Source organism: Falco punctatus, assembly GCF_963210335.1.
Source record: "Falco punctatus genome assembly, chromosome: 13".
In the NCBI taxonomy this organism is placed as follows: Eukaryota; Metazoa; Chordata; class Aves; order Falconiformes; family Falconidae; genus Falco; species Falco punctatus.
Window position 1 is genome coordinate 29094991 of NC_137593.1, and position 21661 is coordinate 29116651.

General features: G+C 49.0%; 2 protein-coding genes across 8 annotated transcripts in view; both read left to right on the top strand.

Moving 5' to 3' along the window:
- THAP4 (THAP domain containing 4) overlaps nucleotides 1-17304 on the top strand; it is a 22005-nt gene extending 4701 nt beyond the window's left edge. For 2 of the 7 annotated variants that reach the window (XM_080410406.1, XM_080410403.1), the window contains exons 3-6: nucleotides 7612-7771; nucleotides 11229-11338; nucleotides 12673-12776; nucleotides 16981-17304. In XM_080410406.1, coding sequence (XP_080266532.1) covers nucleotides 7612-7771; nucleotides 11229-11338; nucleotides 12673-12776; nucleotides 16981-17100 — 494 coding nt within the window. In that variant the 3' untranslated portion in view covers nucleotides 17101-17304. Of the gene's footprint in view, nucleotides 1-908; nucleotides 1259-1300; nucleotides 1985-3707; nucleotides 3815-7611; nucleotides 7772-11228; nucleotides 11339-12672; nucleotides 12777-16980 lie in introns of those variants that run through there. The other 5 variants (XM_080410408.1, XM_080410407.1, XM_080410404.1 and 2 more) reach the window with 5 other exon arrangements.
- TRPM2 (transient receptor potential cation channel subfamily M member 2) overlaps nucleotides 12783-21661 on the top strand; it is a gene marked incomplete at its 3' end in the record, with an annotated part of 30082 nt that continues 21203 nt past the window's right edge. The window contains exon 1 of the mRNA XM_080410377.1: nucleotides 12783-13143. The remainder of the gene's footprint in view (nucleotides 13144-21661) is intronic.

The window sequence follows — 21661 nt, forward strand, 5'->3', positions numbered from 1 at the left end:
TAGAGAGGGAAAAAGAATGTTTTTCCCCCTCCGTGGGAAATCAACATAGTCTTATTTGTACCTTCTGGTCTGTATTTTTGTATTGTTTTGTTGTCAAACTACAGAAAGTATCTATATACAATTTTAGGGCTTGTAATTGTTATTCATATATATGTATATATGAAAAAGGATGTCTAGTTTTGTTGGAATACCTTCAATGAGATACTAATGGCAAAAAGAAAGATGTTTATCTTTGTTCGAGGAAGCACTGTGATTTTCCTGAGATGGATCTTCTTATATGTATATGGCTTTGAGAACATGAGAATTGCATATTAAGAATATCTTCTTTAAGAACATAAGAATTATATATTCTGTTTTCTAAGGGAAAATATAATTTTTTTTTTTAACGAATTGACTAGCTCATTACCTGTTCTGCCATCTCTTGCCAGCAAAATTGGAGATCAGTATGTGAAAATGAACCATTTTGGCGATTGTAGCTTGGTGCAATGGGAAGTTCTTACGGAGCCCTTTGGCTGGTGACTTTTTCTAAGGGGTTGGTGGGTGGGTGGTTGGCAGCTTTTTTTTTTCTTCTTTTTTAGCTGAATCTTGGTGCTGTTCTGCCTTGTATTGCTTTTTGTGTGCTCACAGTAATAGTTTATGGCAGTCAAAATACCTGATTAAGTGCAGCTGATTGCTGCTGGGCAGAGTCTGGTTTATGCCTAGACACTAAGTTTTACTGTAATACAGAGCTAAATTGAAGAAAAGCTTTTTGGTATTCATAAAAATACAGTCAGGTAATGTATTACCTCAATAATAATTACAGACTTTTTTTAGTAGCTACGTTTCAGTTGTCCCAAGTCATCTGATGTGTAGTTGAGGTGCTGTTGTTAGCTGTGAACCTGAGCTTGCGTATTTTTTTTCTTCTAAAGGCAGTGCCTTGGGGATAGGGAGCGTAAGTACAGTAACCGACAGGACTGACCGTGCAGGTTGTTACGTGTCTGCATCCCAACTCCACATGCTGCGGGACCTCTCTTTGCTGCTGCCTGACGCTCAGCCGCTTCCACAGAATTGCGAACAGAAAAGTGAGCTTTAGGCCTGCGCCCATTAAGCAGATCTTCATTTTGGTACTAGTTCTCAACCAATATTTTCCTCCAGTGAGACAAGTAAATTTCTGCTGGCTGTACCCAAACTACAGCCAGCTGGAAAGAGCAGGTTTCAGCAAAACTGGTGTACATGCAGCCTCCGCCAGCCACACTTGAAGATTGGTGACTCAGTCTGGGTGAGTTTGGCTCACAGTGTGCTCGAACTGTCATGTTGTGCTCAAGCGGTGTTTCCCAACCTGTCTTAACAGGGGTGTTGACTAACTGGTTTTAGGAGAAGCCCTGGACTGTTTCCTACACAGCTGCCACATTGGCCTTTTCCATCTAAACATTGAATTTGCTCTCTCCTTTGGTAGGGGAGTGTTTCCTTCTGTTTTATGAGCTGCTTCAGAGGTCCATGGACGAAAGGTTGAGGAGCTTCTAGCAGAGGAGCGCCGTTAGGCACAGCACACCAGGCAGAATGAGGTCAGATGCATCTTCCGGAGAAGATGCACTGGGAGAAATTAGGGAGAGTCAATGAACAGCTATGGATCCAGTGTCCTGGGGAGGGGGAGACTATTCTAACAGCCATGTCCTCTGATGCACAAATACTATTTGACCAGCTTGTTCTGCTTGAACATTTCACAGCTCTGCTGCATCATGCTCCCCCAGTACTAGCATAGACGGGAGATCTGAAGGTCCTCCTTTCCTCATCTTAATGTGTTCAAGCTTGGTCCTTTTATAAAACTACATCTCCCAGCAGGCACTGGGATAACTGTGTTGCCTAATCATGAGATCACTTCCCTTATGGCCATCTTGTCAACCCTGCGCAAAACACTTTCTGGTGAGCAAAGGTGGTTAGAGAGCTAGACCAAGCGATAGAAAAGTAACTCTGCAAATTATGGCTGGCAATGGAGCAATCGCAGGTAGGATTCAACGGGGTTGAAGTGTCTGTATTTATCAGAGAGGTAAAGCTGTTAGAATTCAGCTGTTTGAGCATACGTGAAGCCGCTTACACGCTGCATGTCTATTTTCATGAAGGTCATATTAAAGGCAGGAGAGTTTGCAGAATGAGTCCATCTGAAAAACAGTTAGAAATTTGCTAGGAATCTGTAGGAAATCATATTTCCCTCCAGCTTAGTTTTGTCTTTAAATATTTCTACAAAGCCAGAGTAGAAATGGGGCCATTTGTAATTCTTTTTACATACCGATAAAGCATAGTTTGTGAACTTTGTGGACAAGCAGAAGGATTCAAACATTAAATGTTTGGTTTTGTGCTGAGATGGGAGTCCTGATGCCTGGTCTGTGGGGCCTGAGGTGCTGTTTCCCATCGAGGTGGCAGAAGGTTTTCGTTTGTGTTGCAGAAAACAAATAGCAAAATCATGTTTCTCAGTGGCAGTGGGAAGAGAAATGGGGTTGTGCAAGGATGCAAGATGCTGTATTTTCATCTGTCTGAGCAGGACTTGGAACTGCAATGGGTCCTTGTCCAGTTTAGCTTGAAAATGAAACATTTATAGTGGATTGCAGAGATGTGCTGTCAGAAAAATTGCCTCTGCCAGGGCAGGCACTGCTGACTTGGCAGCTGCACATTAACTTGAAGCTAGATTTTGGAAGGAAAACACTTATTCTGAGGTGGCAGGTGGCTGCTTCCGATTTTTTTTTTTTTCTTCTTTATTTTTTCTTGTCTGGGATGGAAATGGCCAAGGTAGAAGGCTGGTCAATATGGTAAGAGGGTGTTACAAAGAACAAGGGGGCTATAAAGTAAGCTAAGAGCGAGACAAGGAGTAGGAGCGTGTGCATAGATTAAGAGCAGGGCTGAATTTGTGGCAGAAGGTACTACAAGGGAGGCTAGGTGAGACTTCACAGCACGTATGGCTCAAGCACGTGCTATGCTGCAGCAGGTGGAAGGTAAGCTGCCTTCTGCTCCGCAACCAGTGTGCGGGCACCGACCTGACACACAGCAGGTTTGGGACTTGATGGATCAGGGACATGGCTCTTTCACCACCCCCTTGGAGAGAAAGGCAGTTGGAAGGGGGGAAAACAGACTTTTTGCTCTGCAGTTGCTTTTTTTTTTTTTTTTCCCCTAGTGGAATGGTCTTGGTTTTTTCTAGGTTTTTTTTCCTAATAGCCTATACAGCTTGTGCATTAAGCATTTAATTCTGCAGTGAGTCGGCAGTGACTCACAACAGAAAAACAGCTTGCAACTAGGAACCAATGAAAATGCTGACTAAGGAGAACCTGAAAGTAAAACATATTGAGGTAAGCTCAGGTAGGATATTCAGGTTTCTTGTAATAGTGTATAATTTTAAAAATGTTTTCTCTGTATTTTGTAGTGCAGGAGAACTCTTGACAGTGATTGCAGGCACTGGAGCATTTTACTGCAGACATTAGAGGCAATAACATAACAGTGCTTGGTCCTGAAATTAATTACTAAGGCTGTAAGATGAAATTTTGTGAATGTAACAACATTCCCAACTTTTAAAGCAGAGGTGGAGCTAGAGCATGTCAGTGCTAGGAATTCTTTACTGCTTTACTGAGGGGAGCATCAGCGAAGTGTGTAAAGGGGTACAACACTCAGAGAAAGGCAGCAGAGTACAAAGCCACTTAAACGTGGAAGAGGTATGCTGAACAAGGCTGCTCCTTAATTAGCAGAACCTTGATGATGATTTAAATCCAGTAAGCAACTCAGCTGAAGAAAGGACTGCAGGAGGCTGCCCAGCTGTTCCTGTCGCACTTTGAGAAGAGGTGCTACATGAGTGAGTGTGGGGTTTTCGTTTGGTTTGGTTTGGTGGTTGGTTTGGTTTTTTTGGTGGCTGGGGGTGTTGGTTAAGTTTCCTGCAGCGAGTGTACCCCAGCTTAGGGGAAATAGGTTAGTTGTCTTGTTAGCAAAGAGCTGGCTGCTCATGCCACAGTTTTGCTGATAAAGCTGCATAGGAATGTGTGCCAGCATAGCTTTCTGTGCCAGGAATCCCATTTGAGAGCCACACTGGCTGAAGCCTGTGTAGACATGGCCTGAGGGGCTTGTTCAGCTGCTTTGTCTGGTTTGTCTCATGGCAGGGAGAGCATGCAGTCTTCTGCTGCAAAGCGCAGAGAGACGGTTACAGTCTGACTTTGTTACAGTGCTGGGAGGGATTTGACTTCTAAACCCTCCATAAATGAGGAAAGGTGTGGAAACAGTCTGTGAGTTTGGAGGGATGAAGTGGAGTGGGATGGTGAAATGGAGCTGACTTGTGTGCCCAGAACCTGGGCATGCCATCCTGGAGTCTTGCTTATGTGTCTGTGGTTTTTGTCTCCCAGGCTGTTGCAAATTGTGAGCATTGTGGCTAAAGTAAGTGGGATTTCATAGAGGAGTGGAGGTCTTGAAGATGCTGGGTCCCTAACAGCTTCAAGAAAATGTGTCATCTGACAGGGGGAAGTGACTCCAGGAATTTCCTTGCTAAGAAAGAAGCTATAGTGTGAGCTTCCCAGTTAGATAAGAGAAACTCTGCATGTGGATGCAGGAGAACCAGCATTAAGGACCCAATCTGAGTCTGAAGCTTTAGACATGCAGAAGAGTGGCCAGTGTCTCTTGCACTGCAAATTCTCAAGTGTGGTTTGTGTTCTTGATACCGTCACACACTTACGTTTTAAGCTATAGTAGCAGGTTGTTTGTAAAAGTGATGTGCCAAGAGTTTAGATCTTTAAAAAGGGAAGTATATGCTCCTTTGTCAGTCAAATTCCTCTTGACAGTGACTGCATCTATGAACCTGTTTGTTTGAAACAAAGCAGCTCAGCAAAGATATTTTCCTCTTTAAACTCTTACTTTTTGTTGCTGCAATAGTCTTGCATTTACGCACCCCAACTATGATGTAAGAAGAAAATTTCTTTTAAAATCACTATTTTTTTTTTTTTTTTATGGGCTCAGTCAGACTCCTTCCTGTCTCCCCTCTCCTGCTTTTCCATTCTCTCAGCTCAGCCCTCTAGCACAGAAGGCTCCCAGGGAGGAAAAAGGACTTAGTCCACTTGTCAGAGACTGATACTAAAGGTAAGAAGAGCACTGCATAGGATGTGATCAGGATGTGTTTACTCCTCTGCACTCCACTGAGTCTCTGTCCTTGTCCCTAACCAGCACTTCTGGTTTTCCAAGTGACATAACAAACTAAAAACCTCATGTTGGCTTTGCTGCCATCCAGAGAGTTTGGGAAAGTAATAATGATTGCTTGGCCATGTTGTTTGCCTGGGTGCCGTAGACTTCAAGGTGCACAGCTACATCCTCACTTTTCAGCTGGTTACAAGTGCGGCTCTTTGGACGTGAGACCAGCATGCCTAGTGGAGCACCTCCAGCCAGACTGGACGCTGCACGGCGAGGTCAGGCTGTGTGTGGGTGCTGGAAACAGTCAGTTGGCTTCTCTTCACTCATAACCAAGTCTAGAGATTAGAAATGGCTAAAGACATTTCTTTCGTCTGTCATGTTGATGCTTTTTTCCTGAAATGCTGCAAGGTTGGCAGGCAAAAGAAAATGAAATGCCATATTATAAGCACTCAGATGACAGAAAGTATCTTGCTCCTCGGCTTTGTTGCTGCTTCCTGACCCAGGAGAGGGCAGCAGCAGCCCAGGCTGCGGTCTCTTCCAGCCTTTCCAGAACTTTGCTCTTCCCTTTCTTGACGGGAGTTTGAGCCTGCAAAAAGCTTGGCAAGAAACACAGTGCATACAGTAGCAAGCGAAAGGCAAATACCGGTTGGCCGGGGTAGTGACCGTCTCCTTACTTGCAAAACCGTGTGCTCTCAGCATGGAAGTAGAAAGGGAAACTGGTTCATAAGCAGCAGCGTAGAAGTATGGGGGTTCTTGTAGCAATAACTTTGGACTTTTGTTATCGATCATCACTATGTTGAGGTCTTTGCTGCACCAGAAAATAATGTTGTGTTGCTTTGGTTGCTCAGAGCACAGGTGGAAGGTAAGTACAGTGAAATACTGTCTGGTATAGTAATACTGATGTGTGGCTTGTAGGAACCCCTTCTTAAAACTTTGGTAAGCTGGTGGTGAATGCACAGGCTATCAGAACAGTCTTTGCAAAGGCTGACTCTGATGCTGTAGGTTTTTATCACCTATTTTGTAGTGAGCTTTCATTTTTTCTCATGCTGTTTCGCTTGTGAAATACTTCAGGATAAAGAATAGTAATAGCAGCACCTTGCTGACTTGCTGGCTGGCTTTCTAAACCTGCTATCTGGATAATAAATAACAAAAGTGGTCTCTCTTACCAGGGAAAGTTTGTGTTTCCCCTTGTTTGGCATTCCAGGTGCATACTCTCCATTCCTCTTCCTTGTTCAGTCTTTTTAGCCTGATGTTTGGGACTGAACACAGTGAAACTCTGACTGATCAAGCTAGTATTTACTCACAGCATCAGCTTTTTAGGTCAATTTCTCCCTGCATCTGAGTCTGTGCCTTTTAGACCATCTGGACAGGTAGTTTGTTCTTGTATTACATGATGTCACTAGGTGTGGAAAACAGCCCCCTTTAGCTCCCACCCTGGTGGTATGAGGCATTTATCACATGGGTGGAAGGAGGACATGCTTTAGGTATACTTCAGTCTTACTTGTCTGCATAACATAGCTAACCTAGAGTAGTGGGCACATCGCTTCTGTTGGTGTTTGTCTTTCCTGAGATTATGTGGGTCCCATATCACTTTCCCTGTTTAAACCTTAGGAATGGATCTGCCTTGCTGTTCCTTTGACTTAAAATTGTCTGTTTCTCTGATTTATTGGGTTTTTTTCAGGTCGCACTCTCTGAAATCACAGCAAAATGCAAACCTGTTGTTATTCAAAGCTCTTTTAAAATGATTCATTAAAGAAGCTTTAACTTTGTGAAACAGACCTTGGTTGCTTCTTAATAAATGCATTGACAAAGGGATGTAGTTTTCTCTTCCATTTATGCTTTAACTTGCAGAGACCCTAGTCTTTTTAAAACATTTCACTTGGCCTTAGTCCACAGTCTTAAGCAGAACGACTTCTGAATGATCCCTGTCTCATTGTAAAAGTGCAGGGTGTTGTTAACCTCTTCAAGAAAATGACAGTCAAACTTTGATCTTGAATATGCATGCATCTGATTTTCATCTGATGCGAGGACTTGTTTCCTTGGTCTCTGAAACAAACAGGAATGGGACGTCCTTAGGGCTTGAGAAAAATCAGGCCAGAGCATTAGAGATTTAATTGCCATTTAGTGATAATTCTTTATGCTGGGATTTCAGTCTTCTCCTTCCTTGCATGTAGATGGGAGGGGGCTTTCTCTTCAGATCAAGCTACAGAGAGGAGTCTGAAGCAGACCACTTGGAAGAGAGCTCTAAGGCCAAGAGAGGTTTGAAAACAGACCTACTTTTGTTACCTTTGTGACTGTTCGTTGTTCCCCATCTCCCCTTGCACCTTGGAGCTGACACCACTCTAGAGAAAAGTGCTGCTGCATTGGACCATTTCTGAGGTGTTTTGTGTTCACCTCCACCCAGCTGTCAGCAGCTCACAGCAAGCTGCAGAGCACAGATCTCTGAATTTTCTTTCTTTGTTCTTTCTTCTTCCTCCACAGAGACTCCCCAGTTGAATCCTGTGATGGAACCCCTGTCCTGGATGCTGGGCACCTGGCTGTCAGACCCACCAGGAGATGGCACCTTCCCTACAATGAAGCCCTTCCAGTACCTGGAAGAAGTGCACATCTCTCATGTGGGGCAGCCCATGCTCAACTTCTCGTAAGTCGAGGGGCTTATATGTGTTGGCAGCAGCTTTTGGGTCGGATCAGGCATGGCTCCAGTGAGACTTGTTGGTTGTATTTCTTTTCTAGTGGCAAAGTAAACAAGTGTTCACCTACTGAATGAGACAATGTAATGATACATGACTGCACGGTATGACTTTCATTTTCCTTTAAAACTTGTAATTAATTGGCATGCTGTTGCAATGTATCCAGAGCTGCACACCTGCAATCAGTGAAGATTCAGTAGCCCAAGAGTACAGTGCACTTCTACAGGGCTTTTCAAAAGTGAGTTCACCCCTGTGAACTTGTGCAGAAGCACATGTATACAGGATCGGGACTGTGGCCAAGGTACAGAATACAGTTCTTGTGACCCGCCAGTCCTGAGGTTTACACAGTGAGAGGTAACGCAGTGCTGCGAATGTGACTGTAACTTAGAATAGTGAGAGTAACTTAGGGTACCAAGAGTGGCCCCAGCATGATCTATTGTTTGTGCAAATTCTGTACCTGCCTTTCAAAGACCAGCGATTCTTCCACTTTAATGTGGTGCGCACTGGGTGCATATATTAGCCAGAAGATGTACTGTCCTTACGGCCAGAAAAGCCCCACTGTTCTTCTTGCTGGTGATAGCTGTCTAATTAGAAATTAATCTTCAGGTAATAGCATTACAGCTGCTACCGCTCTGCTTTGTGAAACCCCCACTTACAGATCCAATAAATGGTATGGTACAGCTGTCAAGTTTGTTCATTTAAAACTGTCATCCTCAGTCTTCACCACCATGAATATCTGAGGAAAAATTAGAAGTTTGACAAACTGTATCGAATGGGAGGCAGATAGCTTAACTGCTTTAGCTGCAAGTAGTTGTAAGAGAAATCAAAAAGAAATCTGGAGGAAGAGAAGTGATGTGTTAGCTGACTGTTCAGTGCTGCTGCAGTACTCATTTGGGAGGGGTGGGTTGGAAAATTTGTTGCTTTAAAAAAACAGATAAAAGAATAATTAAAAAATGCCAATGCTGTGTGAAAGATGCCCTGTGTTCCTGGTGTGCACCATTCGTTGTGACGGAGCTGCCAGCTCAGCATGTGACATTTTTAGTCGTTTCCAAAAGAAACAAAGCTCTGACAGTCATGCTTTGTCTACATCTCTCTCTCCAACTTTTGAACAGTTGCTGATTTGAGTTGCTTTTTTTTGTTTTTTGGTGCTGAGGAGATACACAGCTCAGGGCTGCTGAGCTGTGGGAAGCGTCAGGAGAATAGGCAGCAGACCCTGTGCCTCCCTGGCTCATGGAGCAGTGCTCCTTGACTGTTACAAGACAGTTCAGATGACTCTTGAATGCTCCAAGCACTGAAAGAAGCCTGATTTAAGTTTGTTCATCCTTTGAATCTAGATAATCCCACTATGAGGCATGAGTCGGTACAGTACCTGGCCTCATGAGCTGCAGAGCACAGAGGCTGAGATGCTAGGACAGTCTTTAGCAGGGATGCAGCCCTGCACTACTGACAGAAGTAATTCCTGGTTCTTCTTATAACCATGTGGTTAAAAGGAGACATCCTTTATATAGAGACAAAGCCAAACGGGAGGAGCAATTTGTGTATTTGTACTCGGAGAACATCGGGGAGCTGGAGGCAGCTGCAAGGCGTACAAACTGCTCCCTAACTGCATGCCTTAGCTGTGCTCCCCCTTCCTTGTCTCCAGTTCTTTGAAGCCTTATTTTTAAGGTTTCTTATACCGTGTCCTGGTTTTGAATAGAATAGAGTTAATTTTCTTTTTAGTAGCTGGTACAGCGCTATGTTTTGGGTTTAGAATTAGAATAATGTTGATAACACAATGTTTTTAAGTTGTTGCTAAGTAATGTTTATCCTAAGTCAAGGACCTTTCAGTTTCTTAGGCCCTGCGAGTGAGAAGGCTCTGGAGGGGCACAAGAAATTGGGAGGGGACACAGCCAGGGCAGCTGACCTGAACTAGCCAAAGGGATGTTCCGTACCATAGAATGTTGTGCTCAGTATATAAACTAGAGGGGGCTGGCCAGGGCAGGCAGATTGCTGCTCAGGGACTGGCCGGGCATTGGTCAGCAGGTGCTGAGCAGTAATATTGTGCATCACTTGAGGGGCTTTTTCCTCCATTCCCTTTGGATTTTATTCCTCTCCCCCTTCTCTCTCCTTTTCATTACAGTTGTTGTGGTTATTTTAGTTCAATTATTAAATCATTCTTATCTCAACCCGTGAGTTTTACCTTTTTCCCCATTGTCCTCCCCATCCCGCTGAGGGGGGAAGTGAGCGAGTGGCTGTGTGGTACTTAGTTGCTGGTTGGGGTTAAACCATGACACAGTAGGGGTGCCGTGTGCTGCGTCCAGTGCTGTTGGTCTTCTAGGAAGTGTTGACTCCGCATTGTTCGTTATATTTTACTTCACATAGGAAATGCTTTGGATTTTTCAGCTCTCAGTGCTTCTTTAATAAATAATTGCTCCAGTTTCCCACATGCCGGTGCCTGGACAAGCCCCTTGGTCAAGCTCTACTTGCACTCTTGCTTTGTAACCATTGGGGTGACAGCTGATGATACAGATATCCCCAGTCCCAGGACGGGTCATGGTGGCCAAGGTGACTGGTGTTGGCCATTTGCAGCAGGCACGTCCCAGTTGCATGGAAGAGGCACATGTAGAAGCTGCTGCCGCATGAGGGAGTTCTCGGGTGTGGATTTAGCAGCAGCAGCTCAGAGGTTGCCTCCATCTCCTTTCCTGTAGAAGGATGCAGAGTGGGAAATTCTATGAAAAACAGTATGAAAAGACAGAGATTAGCCTAAAATAAATAGGAACCAAGAGGATAGTCCACTACGTTATATAGATACCTAGCTTGCTATTGTGTATAAGCTGCTGTTTAATTCAGTTACCCGTGTAGACTCGGGAATGCTGTAGCACTGATGTGATACATAAACATGCATGATATATGTAGTCACCCATAACACAGGTGACTAAACATACAACTCTGAAGCCTCATGAAGAATAAATAAGAATCTGAGCTGAACTAAGAAATAAGAGAAATAAGTCTGCTCTGTTGCTGCCTGCAGCAAGTAATACACAAAAACCCTCAGCTTGCCAGGTTTAAAAGCTAAATAAAGATGATACTGTAATTCCAGATATTTATTTGAGAAAAGGAAGCATTTGACGCAGAGTATGCCTTCAGCATCTGTGAAATGTCTGACTTCCTGGGGGATTTTCTGAGCTACTTTGTGGAAGTTTGAACTTAACTAACTGCAGCTCTAAAAAGTAGCTCTGCCTGTAGAGTAACTGTATTTCCACGTTTGCATCTCCCAACCGTAAGCATTGTTAGTCTTCTACTCTTCAAATAATACTGAAGGTAGTCATGTAGTTAAATAAAATACTGTTGCCTCTGAGATGAAACCAGGCTAAACACTGTATTTTCAGTGCAACAAACAGCAGCTTTTGTATTCTGATTTCCCCTCAGGTTCAATGCCTTCCATCCAGACACCAGGAAGCCCATGCACCGAGAATGTGGATTCATCCGCCTCAAACCTGACACTAATAAGGTGGCCTTCATCAGTGCCCAGAACACAGGTACACACCTGATATCCATGGTGGGGAGGAGAGGTCCTTACCCTGCTCTGCCAGTTTCATCGCTTTTCCAGAAAATTATTGCACATGTCACAGCTTCATTTATTTTCACTGTGGTTTCAGTGCCAAAGAGCAGCATTGCTGCTTTTTGGCACTCGACCCACAGTGAAAACAAATTAATAAATGAGCTTGTGTCAAAAGCACGGAGTTTCTATGACTGGCTATGTGGCTTTGCCCAGACAGTATGTCTTTCTAGCTTTCTGTGACAGGTATTTTGAGGGGTATGCTTTCCTCAAATGATATGTTGGTATTTGCAGACGTAGCTTTGAAACCAAAAGAGCCTCTGCCTCTGTAATGAAGAATTGTAGTCTGAGCCTTAATGATGGCAGGTAGAAAGTGGCCAGTGACATTCCTGATGCCTTTGTAGCATCCTAGTCTTTTTTTTTCTTGTTTGTTTGGTTTTGTGTGGAAGCAGGGGAAATGTCTAGATAGAAGGTTCTTCATTACCACTGCTGCTGTCAGCTGGCCACAGGTGACCTTGTCTGTGGCAGAGCCAGAGAGGCGCGGGCCTCGGCTCATGAACTCCCCTCTCTGGAGCCCTCCTCCAGTCGCTGGTTCTTCCTTAGGCAGCCGCTCCTTCCAAGCCGGGTCAGATTTAACATCCCACTAAACTGTTGTTACCGATGTCCACATTTGCCATATTTGATTCTGCGGTGCACGGCAGAGCTTGTGGGGTTGTGGTGGTTTGAAACCTCCTTTGCAGCCTCTCCATCCAGGAGTGTTTGGTGTGAGCTGCTTAGCAGGTTCCCTGTGAGAGAACCTGCCTGGGCTGTGGTACTACCAAGAGCCTCGGCAGCACCATAGTCAGGGGAGCTGCTCTCCTACTGTTCCTTTCACAATCTTGGAGAGTAATCTCAGTGCAGCCTTATTTCTTAGTTCTTAAACTAGAAGATGTTCCCACTGTGTGGATGTAGTGCCTTGGTACTTGTTACACACCTTACAGGAACTGAATGAGAGAGGGAACCACATCCAAATGTTAAAGTGTTAAAACCCAGCTGGTGCTTAATTTTGCATCTAAAATTCCAGAGCAGGTGCTGAAGGGAACACTGCTAGTTGCAATGCGATATGCATCCCACATGATATGAGTAAGTCTGGCTAGATTTTTCTAAGCAGCGTTACATGTCTGAGGTGGTGTGGGTTTGCAGTTGTCAGTATGTGCTAGGTCAAATAAAACTGCTCTTCAGGGAGAGTGATGCTCTGTTACTTAGCCTAATAATTGTGACATTGTTAAGTAACCTAAGTAGCTTAATAAATATTATGGCCTTGCTTCTCACTAGGTCTGGTGGAGGTGGAGGAAGGGGAGGTGAATGGACAAGAGCTGTCTATAGCTTCTCACTCCATAGCCAGGATCTCCTTTGCCAAGAAGCCCCATGTAGAGCAGGTGAGTGCACACACAGTGAGCAATCAGCGTGGTATTGCTAGCCCCAGAAGGTGTCTAGTTGAGAGGATAGGTTGATTAGCACGCTTTAATTACAGATTGGCATTAGAAGTTCTTGGAAATGCTGCATGGCATCCTGGCTTATCCTTTCTCTAACAGCCTTCAGAATGTATTTTGTTCATTACAAGACCCAGAGGGATCATTAAGATAAGAGCTGATGCACTGAATCTGGCCAGCCAGCCCAGAATCCTGTCTCTAGCAGTAGCCGGTCTTTAGGGAAAAGAATAGGACACTCTTCTCTGAATACCTTTCTACAGGTGGGAGATTCTGGTGTTCTGGATTAACTACAGTATGAGGGTGCACATGTAAGGTATGCCCAATATTAGGCCCCACTGGGATATTTTAGCAGTGCATGTCTTTCACCTTTTTTTTGCAAATCTTGCTTGCTTACTTTTTAGGGCATTCACAGGTCACTCTGGGCTCTCTTCCCATCCATGGCTGCTTGGCGGGGGCTGGTGCTTGCTGTCAGCTCCGCTCTTGGCTGACTGCTTCTTGGGGTTTGAACTTTTTGTGTAGCGGCACTTTGCTGTTGACACAGCTGGGTGGGCTGCAGCCAGCTGCCAGTAAGATGGCACTGCTGGAGCTGGTGCAGCGTGCTGAGGTCACCGCTGGAATCCCAGTTATCACACACAGATGCAGTCGTCTTGGCTGACTAGCAGCTGAGAAAGGCAGCAAGGTTGAACAAGCTCTCACAGGGAGTAGGTACCAGCATGTTCTTGCACCTGTTTGGTTTTCTCTGGTAACGTGAGCCAAGTGACTGGCTGCAAGGTTTTAAGGGTGACAAGTGGGGGAGAAGACACACCTCACTTGGATTCCTTGGATTCCAGCAAATACAGTGCTGCCTCATTCTGGACTTCAAGGCTGAATTTTGCAACCTAGTTTCTAAGAGCTATAAAAGCAACCCATAGATAATGGAGAGCACGAGTTTGTACAGATGCAGCCGGTGTCATAAGCCTGCTCCCTACATTCACTGATGCGCCAAAATGTGTATGTCCCTACACAAACAATGTCTGAACTCTGGAAAAGCAGTCCTAACTGCTTTGCCTTCCCATGCCTGTTTTAAGTTGTTGGCTTTCTCCTTTCCCAGGAGCAACTGTATTGCCTCCTTTCTATAGCAGGAGGAATAAACCCACTAAATACTAAGGGTATCACCGAAGCAGTGGAGGCTTGTAATTACTAACATGTCAGTAAAATGGACTGCCCTCTCAGAGTCACCGCCTGAAATGTGAGCAGTTAGACTGGCAGGAGGAGAGGGGGGTGGCAACAGAAAGCCAAGAAATGGCTCGCTGACTGAGGGCTCTGGGCCCAGCTTTGGCTGAAGGCTGGAAGAAGGAGCCACCCGAGCTGAAGGTCCACGCTCGCCTGGCACCTGAGGGCAGTTCAGGCCTAGGTCCTGGTCACAGTGAGTGTCTGGGGGGGGGCTGGCTGGTGGAGGAGGATGTGCAATGAGAGGGTATGGCAGGTAACCAGCTCCCGACACTGCCCCTTCTCCACGAAGGACTGCGTAAATTGCCCACGGAAATGAAGAAACTGCGGGTGTCGTGAGAAGGGCATGGGTGCTGCTGCTTTCGTTGCTCGTTTGGAGAACACATCACCATTGTGTTGTGCTCCTGCCGAAAAGCGATTTGGGATGGCTGTGGCTTGGCTGAGGTGTAACTTGGGCAGGAAGAGCCGTTCCCTGGGCCAGGGCTGTGTGACAGGCACTTGCCAGTGCAGCTGTGCTGGGGTGCAGGGAGCTCTCTGCATGGGCAGAGAGGAGCAGTCCCTGGGGCCTGTCCCTGTCAGAGGCGATGCTGATGGCACGTCAGGCGCAGCTGCAGCATGTGAGACTCTTCCCACCTCCCTGAGGAGCGAGTGGCTCTCGCCTCCCACCCTGCACCTAAAAGGGGGGAGATGCTGGTCACCGAGCAGCGCTCCTAGCTGGATTTCTTTCTAAACAGCCTGCTCGTGTTCCCCTGGCAGTGCTTGGAGAACAGGCACGTTTTCCCATAGTTTTAGACTTGAGGACAGCCCTCGCAGGGTGCAGGCATGGAGGGAACTGGCTGATGCGCCTGCAAGGCTGCAGTGCTGTTGGTGAAAGGTGATGGAGGTCAGCGGAGTTTCCCGATGACTGGAGACCTGTGGGTCACCCGTCTTCAGAAAGTGCCGGAAGGTCAGCTACAAGCTGCTCAGCCTTAAAAGCTTCAGCCCCTGGAGACTTCAGCACATATGAAGGAGAAGGTGACTGGACCCAGTTGGTGTGGTTTTACCATGGGTGAATGATGCCTGGCTGACCTGGTTGTCTTCTGTGATAACATGACTGGATATGTGGATGAGGGAACAGCAGTGATGTCACTTACCTTGAATTCAGCAATTTCCCGTGGCTGTTTCGCAGTGCTGCATGTTTCCTCTCCTGTGTGGAAAGCAGCACTCTCCCCTCGTGTCTCAGGTGTACACGGAGCTTGCCCTCCCACGGCACCAGCAGCCAGCCTTGACTGAAGCTGGCTTTTAAGAGAAAAATCCCCTCTTCTTTTTTTGCCCGGTTCATTTCATGTTCTTCTGGCAATTCAGACTTAGTGGCCTGACCTGCAGTGGGCAGTTCAGGAAAAATTGGGCCATTCAGCGACCCTGAACTAAGGTCACCTGTTGTGAGGTGATTTCTTGTTTAAGTCTTTTGTATTCCTTTTGATTGCCTTTTCCTGCTTAAGGTATTTGAGGAGCGCTGTTGTGCATTACAAAGAAAGCCCCGCCTGATCAGCAAATATTAATCAAAACATCGTTTGCATGTAATGCTGTTGCTACTGTTGCCCCAGTGAATGTCAGAGCAGCTTCGCTCTGAGCTGGCAATAACCTCCTGGGAGGACGTGTTGGATATTGGTACGAAGAGCACACCGTGGCTGGCCTCAGGAATGGATGTAAGGGAGCCAAGGCTGTCTTGGAGCACGCAGGCCGGCAGTAGCTCACGGGCATGCCCGTGGGTGACCTCCACTGGAAATGAAAGCGTTTGCAAAAGCCTCTGCGTTTTAGGAATTTCGAAATGGAGCTGGTTTAAGTGACTGCAAATGAATCATGCTTGCAGATTATCCTGCTGTCCCCAGGACTTTGGTTCTGTTTGCCCCTGGAATTGTGTTCATCGTGGGAAGCACAAGCGGCCACCAGGCGGTATAAAGAGCTCTTTGGGATGACATGGAGCCAATCTGCCAAAATTGCACCTAAGAAGGACCTAAGTGCTAGTTGTGTGGGGTCTATGCTAAGCTGCCTCTTTGCAGCAGCAGTCACTCGGGGAGCTGCTGTGCCCTGGTGCCATCCACAGTTACGTGGCTGTTCTGCCAGGCCAAGCAGCTGGAGGGATGCCCTCCAGAGTGCTGTTCTCCAACAGGCGCTGAGGTTCAAAAAGGATGGTCGCGCATCTCTCCTTTACTTTGGCAGCAGCTAGGAGCAGACCTACGACGCATGCTCATCAACGGACGCTTAGCTGCCGCCTCCAGTGTGGAAGCTGCTGAAGCCTGGGTTCAAGCACCTGCTTGCACAGGTCCCAAGTGGCCCAGCTCTGCTGGGCATCCCCAAATTGCCTCTCTTGACGTTTGGTGCAGCACAGAGACACAGCCTGTGCGGCTGGAGGGATGGGGACGACGTTGCCTGTCAAGCCCTCTCGATGGACAGCAGCATGGCTCCCTCCTGCCCTGCGGCTGGCTGCAGGTGCAAGCAGAGGCTTGGCAGGCTCTGATCTCCCCGTGTAGCATGAGCAGCGCCTTCCTCTGGCCCCGGGTGGTGGCTTGCAGAGAGCCTCAGCGGTGCTGAAAGCTGCCTTGGGGATGTCATCCAGCACAGAGCAGCTCCCTGAGCCGCTAGCCGGGAGCTGCTCTTCTGGTGGAGGGATGCTGGCCTGTCTGTGCTGAGGTGATGTCAGTAGTAGTTCCAGGACACTGTGCTGCTCCGTGGATAATGGTCTTGGGACTTGGAGCTGTTAATTTGAAAGGGCTGCCTTCTTTAGGAGGGAAAACTTCTCATTTACTCACATGGCTGTAGTGAGCATATCCTTCCCTCTGTGGTGCATTGACAGCAAATGTAAGGATGGCAAAGGGCAAGTAGACAGTGCAGGTACAGAACTTAGTCTGCAGATGCCGTTTGCTTGATTTCGTTATTTCTTTTCTTACCCCCTTTTCAGATTACCAGAAAATTCAGGCTCAATTCTGATGGGAAACTCGAACAAACTGTCTCAATGGCAACCACTACGCAGCCCATGACTCAGCACCTCCACATCACCTACAAAAAGGTGACGCCCTGACGCCAGAAGGGACAGATCTCCCTGCGGAGGACGAGGAGCCCCTGGGGCATCGTGCCAAGAGCAGTGGCAGCTCAGGAGCACAGCAGGGCAGACCCTGGAGCTCACTGCCTGCGCTTGCCCCCAGGGCGCAGAGCTTCCCGTCCTGTTGAGAATGTTACTCAGATGTTTCTGTAATGGTATATCAATAAAAAGCTTTTATTTTTATGGCTGTGTCCTTGGGCGTGATTGCAGAGTGATCTGTGTGTCCCTCTGCTCCGGCAGTGGTTACAGAGAGGTTTTTTGGTGCCTCTTCATTAGTAGGCGTTGAGTTGTAGGTCCAACCTCCTGGACCCTTCTCTGCCACCTGAATAACGCCGCAAGAAGCAGCAGGGTCAGGAATGGATTTGCATGGCAGGGACATACCCTGAGAACTGCAGCTCCTGCCTGATGAAACTCGGCTCAAATATTTGGAGGGAGCACCTACATCTTGCTGTGGGACTGGGAGAACTGTCGCAGGACCCAGTTCTGATGTTGCCATCCAGCTGACTTGAGAGGACTTGGGGCAGTCCTGGAGGTCGGGGCCGGACCTTGCCTAGCTTCAGTGCAGAACGTCACGAGAGTTTGGGTGACAACTGTGAGCCAACGGACAGAAGAGAAACTGCCAACAGTGGGGTTGATCTTGGCAGCTCTTTTTTTCTAGCACGGGAGTCATGGTGCTGCTTTGACCTTTGTGAAATCTGTCATCAAGGCCCTCATCGGTGAGGGAGGCAAAGGTCTAGCACTGCCTCTGGCCCACAGCAGAGGTGGGAGAGACAGTTCTGGCTGTGTCTCTCCTTCGATTGTCTCCAAAGGCTTTCTGTGGTGGTTTTGTGGCTCTAGGGAAGGCCTGGGCTGTGATATTTCTTTCTCACCAAGCTTTTTGATGCCAAACATTGTGCTGAAACTCCTGTGTGAGGGCACAAGGAGTCTCATTTGCACCTATGACTTCCTTAGGGGCCCAAGATCCATCTCGGCAAAGGGATATGAACTGTCATCATTTTGGGAATGTCTGCTCTGGCAGCTCCCGGAGCTTCTCTGAGCTTTGTGGTGGCGTCCTCAGTGTTTCAGGCAGGGAGCACAAAATGATTCAGAGAGGTGGTTTCAGCATGTAGTGCTACAATGGTATTTTTGAGAAAAGAGGAGGCGGCAAACAATTCAAATCCCGTGTTATATTCCATAGCTCCTGTATTTGGAGATGAAAATGCGAACTGGGGCCAGTAAATGATAGAACAGAAACTTCTCATGGTTTTGGAGACAGCAGGAGGCTTGTGGGCGGTGGAACTTTACAAATAGTCTCTGATCTGTGAAGAAGTGGTTTTTGAATGCTGATGCTCTAGGTCTGCGAATAGAGGATGCACAGATGGAGGCCAGTCATGAGTGGTGTACCCCAGGGGTCAGCACTGGGTCTGATATTCTTCCTCATCACTAGTGATCGGGATGGTGGGGCACCCTGCACCCTTAGCAAGTCTGCTGGTGACTCAGCACTGGAAGGAGTACCTGAGACACCAGAGGATCACGCTGCCACCCAGAGGGACCTCGACAAGCTGCAGAAATGGGCCAATGGAAATTTCCTGAAGTTCCATCAAGGGACATGCAAAGTCCTGCCCCTGGGGAGGAAGAGCCCCAGGCAGGAGGACATGCTGCGGTACCCGGCTAGAAAGTACCTTTCTACTCTGCAGAAAAGGCCCTGGTGGGCACTATGTTGAAGTGGAGCCAGCAAAGGTGGCCACTGGCGTGCTGGGCTGCCTGAGGAGGAGCAGTGCCCGCAGGCAGAGGGAGTAGATCCTTCCCTTCTGCCCAGCACTGGTGAAGCCACCCCCAGAGCCCTGTATCCAGCACCGGGCTCCCCAGGGCATGAGAAACAGATACTGACTGGAGAGAGCCCAGTGAAGAGCCACCAAGGTGGGGAAGGGACCGGAGCATTTCTCCAGTGAGGACAGGCAGGGAGACATGGGACTCTTCAGCCTGCAGAAGAGAAGGCTCGGGGCACCGTCTCCATATAGATCACTGTCTGAAGGGAGGGTGCAAAGATGGAGCCTGGCCCTTCCCAGTGGTGCCCAGGGTCCGTCCGGCTCAGGGTGGCCCTCCTTCAGCAGGGGCTGGCACCAGGTGACCCCCGGAGGGCCCTGCCAGCCCCAACCGCTCCGCAAGCGTCTGATGCTGGCGCAAGAACCAACAGCAGCAGGGACGCCTGAAAGGGGCCTGAGCAGGCACGGAGGTGTGAAGCAACGCTGCCGGGGGGGCTTTGCATCGCAGGGCCTGTCTCTGAGGCTGGGCGAGCGCCTGGGTGCATCCGCACGGGTACCCCTCAGAACACTGTGATGTCACAATCACCCCATGACATCACTTGCGCTGGGAAGCAACACGTGCCAGCGTTGTGTGCTGCCAGCGTCAGGTGGGACGTTGAGTCCTGTGGGCAGCACCCGAGCCATCGAGTTCTGCCACAGCATGCCAGACGTTGAGAGCTGCCAGCAGCCCAGGAGCCAGCGAGTCCTGCCGGAGGAACCTGAGCCTTCGAGTCCCACCAGCAGCACCCGAGACTTTGAGTCCTGCCGGTGGCACCTGAGCCTTCAAGTCTCACCAGTGGCATCCAACAAGTTTGGCCAGTGGCAAGTGAGACAGCAAGTGTCGCCAGCAGCTGACGGGACACCAACTGCCAGCAGCAGCAATGGAGGCATCCAGGCATGAGCCGGCAGCGTCAGGAGCCACCAGGATCTCCCTGCAGGAGGACGCCTGCCCCATCTGCTTGGGTCCCCTCAAAGGCCCCGCTGCCGTGGACCCGTGCTGGCATGCATTCTGCCATGATTGCATCCAGTGCTGGGCTGACACCAGCGTCACTGCCACCTGCCCGCTCTGCCGGGGGCACATCATGGCCATCCACCGCCTGCAGGGACAGGAGGACCACGATGGGGTGGCCTGCCATCATCACGGCCACCTCCATCCTGAAGTAGAGCCGGGGCGGCAGCAGAGGCGGAGGCGGCAGCGGCAGCAGCGGGGCCCCAGCGGTGCCCAACGCCGGAGACTCCCCAACGGCCCTGGGGAGCGCAGAGCCCCCATGCCCCGCCAGCGTGTCCACATACTGTCCGGCCAGCAGGACAGAGACCGCAGCCCTCTCCGCCAGTTGCAGGAGATCATGGAAGAGCTGCAATGGGTGCGCAGGTTATTGGAGGACGAGCTGGGCCCGGGGGATGACACGCAACACCTCCCCTTGCCCCGCTACCGAGCGAGGCGGCCGGGCACCCCATGGCCCCGCTGAAATAGAAACACTGGGGATCCTGAGAGGGTCCGCGCCTGGTTTCTTCCGTGTCTGCTTGCTCATCACTGCACAACTGGGGGAGTGAGAGGGGTCCGGCCCTGGGAACTGGGGGAGAGGGAAGGAGATGGCCCTGGGAGCTGGGCGAGAGGCCGGGAAAAGCGTCAAGGACTGTTAGAGGGGGACAAATGTGGGAATTGGGGAAGAGGGGCCACTACTGGCTTCTTCCCTGACACTTTGCTCATCCCTGCAGAGATGGGATGCATCCCGGGAAGGGGAAGGGGGAGTGCCCTGGGACTCTTGCCAGCAGATCCCCAAAGGGGCCAGTGCCTGCTCTCCTGAAGGCCAGGGTGACAAAAGCAGCTGAGAGGGAGGTTTCAGGGAGACCCTCCTCTCCTCTCCTGGCCCCCACGCCCCCGTGCTGCGGAGGGTTGCGGTCCCACCGGGAGGCTCTCCGGGCTGGGGGAGGCAGCCCTGGGACAGCCACCTGCCCAAGGGTAGCTGCCTGCGGGAGAAGCAGCCCCAGCTGGGATGTGCCTCACATTTTGGGAGTCTTCTTCAGGGAAACCCGCAGCAGCCACCCCTCGCCATCTCCTCCCACGCACTGGGTGGCTGTGAAGTCACAGTGCTGGGACTGTGCTGTTGCCCACCCTTGCCTGCCCCCTTGCAGACCTTACTTCCCGGGGCAGGATCCATACATTGGTGTCGAGAGTTCTGGGGGCTGTGTCTGCCCCAGGTAGGTCAGCCAAGCACAGAGTCACGCTGCTCAGGGCAACCGTGGCCGCCTGGGCTCTGGGGAGGGATGCAAAGGTGGAAATCAGGGATATTTGTATGGGAAAATGCTGGCAAGTGGAAAGTGGCTCTTCAGTACTTCCCAAAGGCTCCCGCTGAGCAGCATCCTCTTGCAGGAGTTCCCAGGCCACGCCAGGCATTGAGGTGGCCCTGTCTGTCCTTCCCTGGTCATAGGCAATAGGTATTTGTGATGAAAACTAGTAAACAGCAATAGGGAGGACATCTGTAAGCAGCTTTCCGGTACCCAGAGGAAGATCCAACCCTCGCAGGGCTTTTGGCAAAATCCCCCCTTATGGCACCGTGTGACTGGCTCTGGCACTGTGCCTGTACTGCAGTGTGGTATCAGCTCATCCCCCCCGAGAGCGCCAGGTACCAGCCCGCACCAGGGCTGGGGAGGCATTAAAAGAGGCTGAATCTGTAACGGATCCTCACTAGGCAATTGGTGTTTAAAGACTGTTCCTTGACTGTATTCCAGCCCCTTGATGGAACTTCTCACGT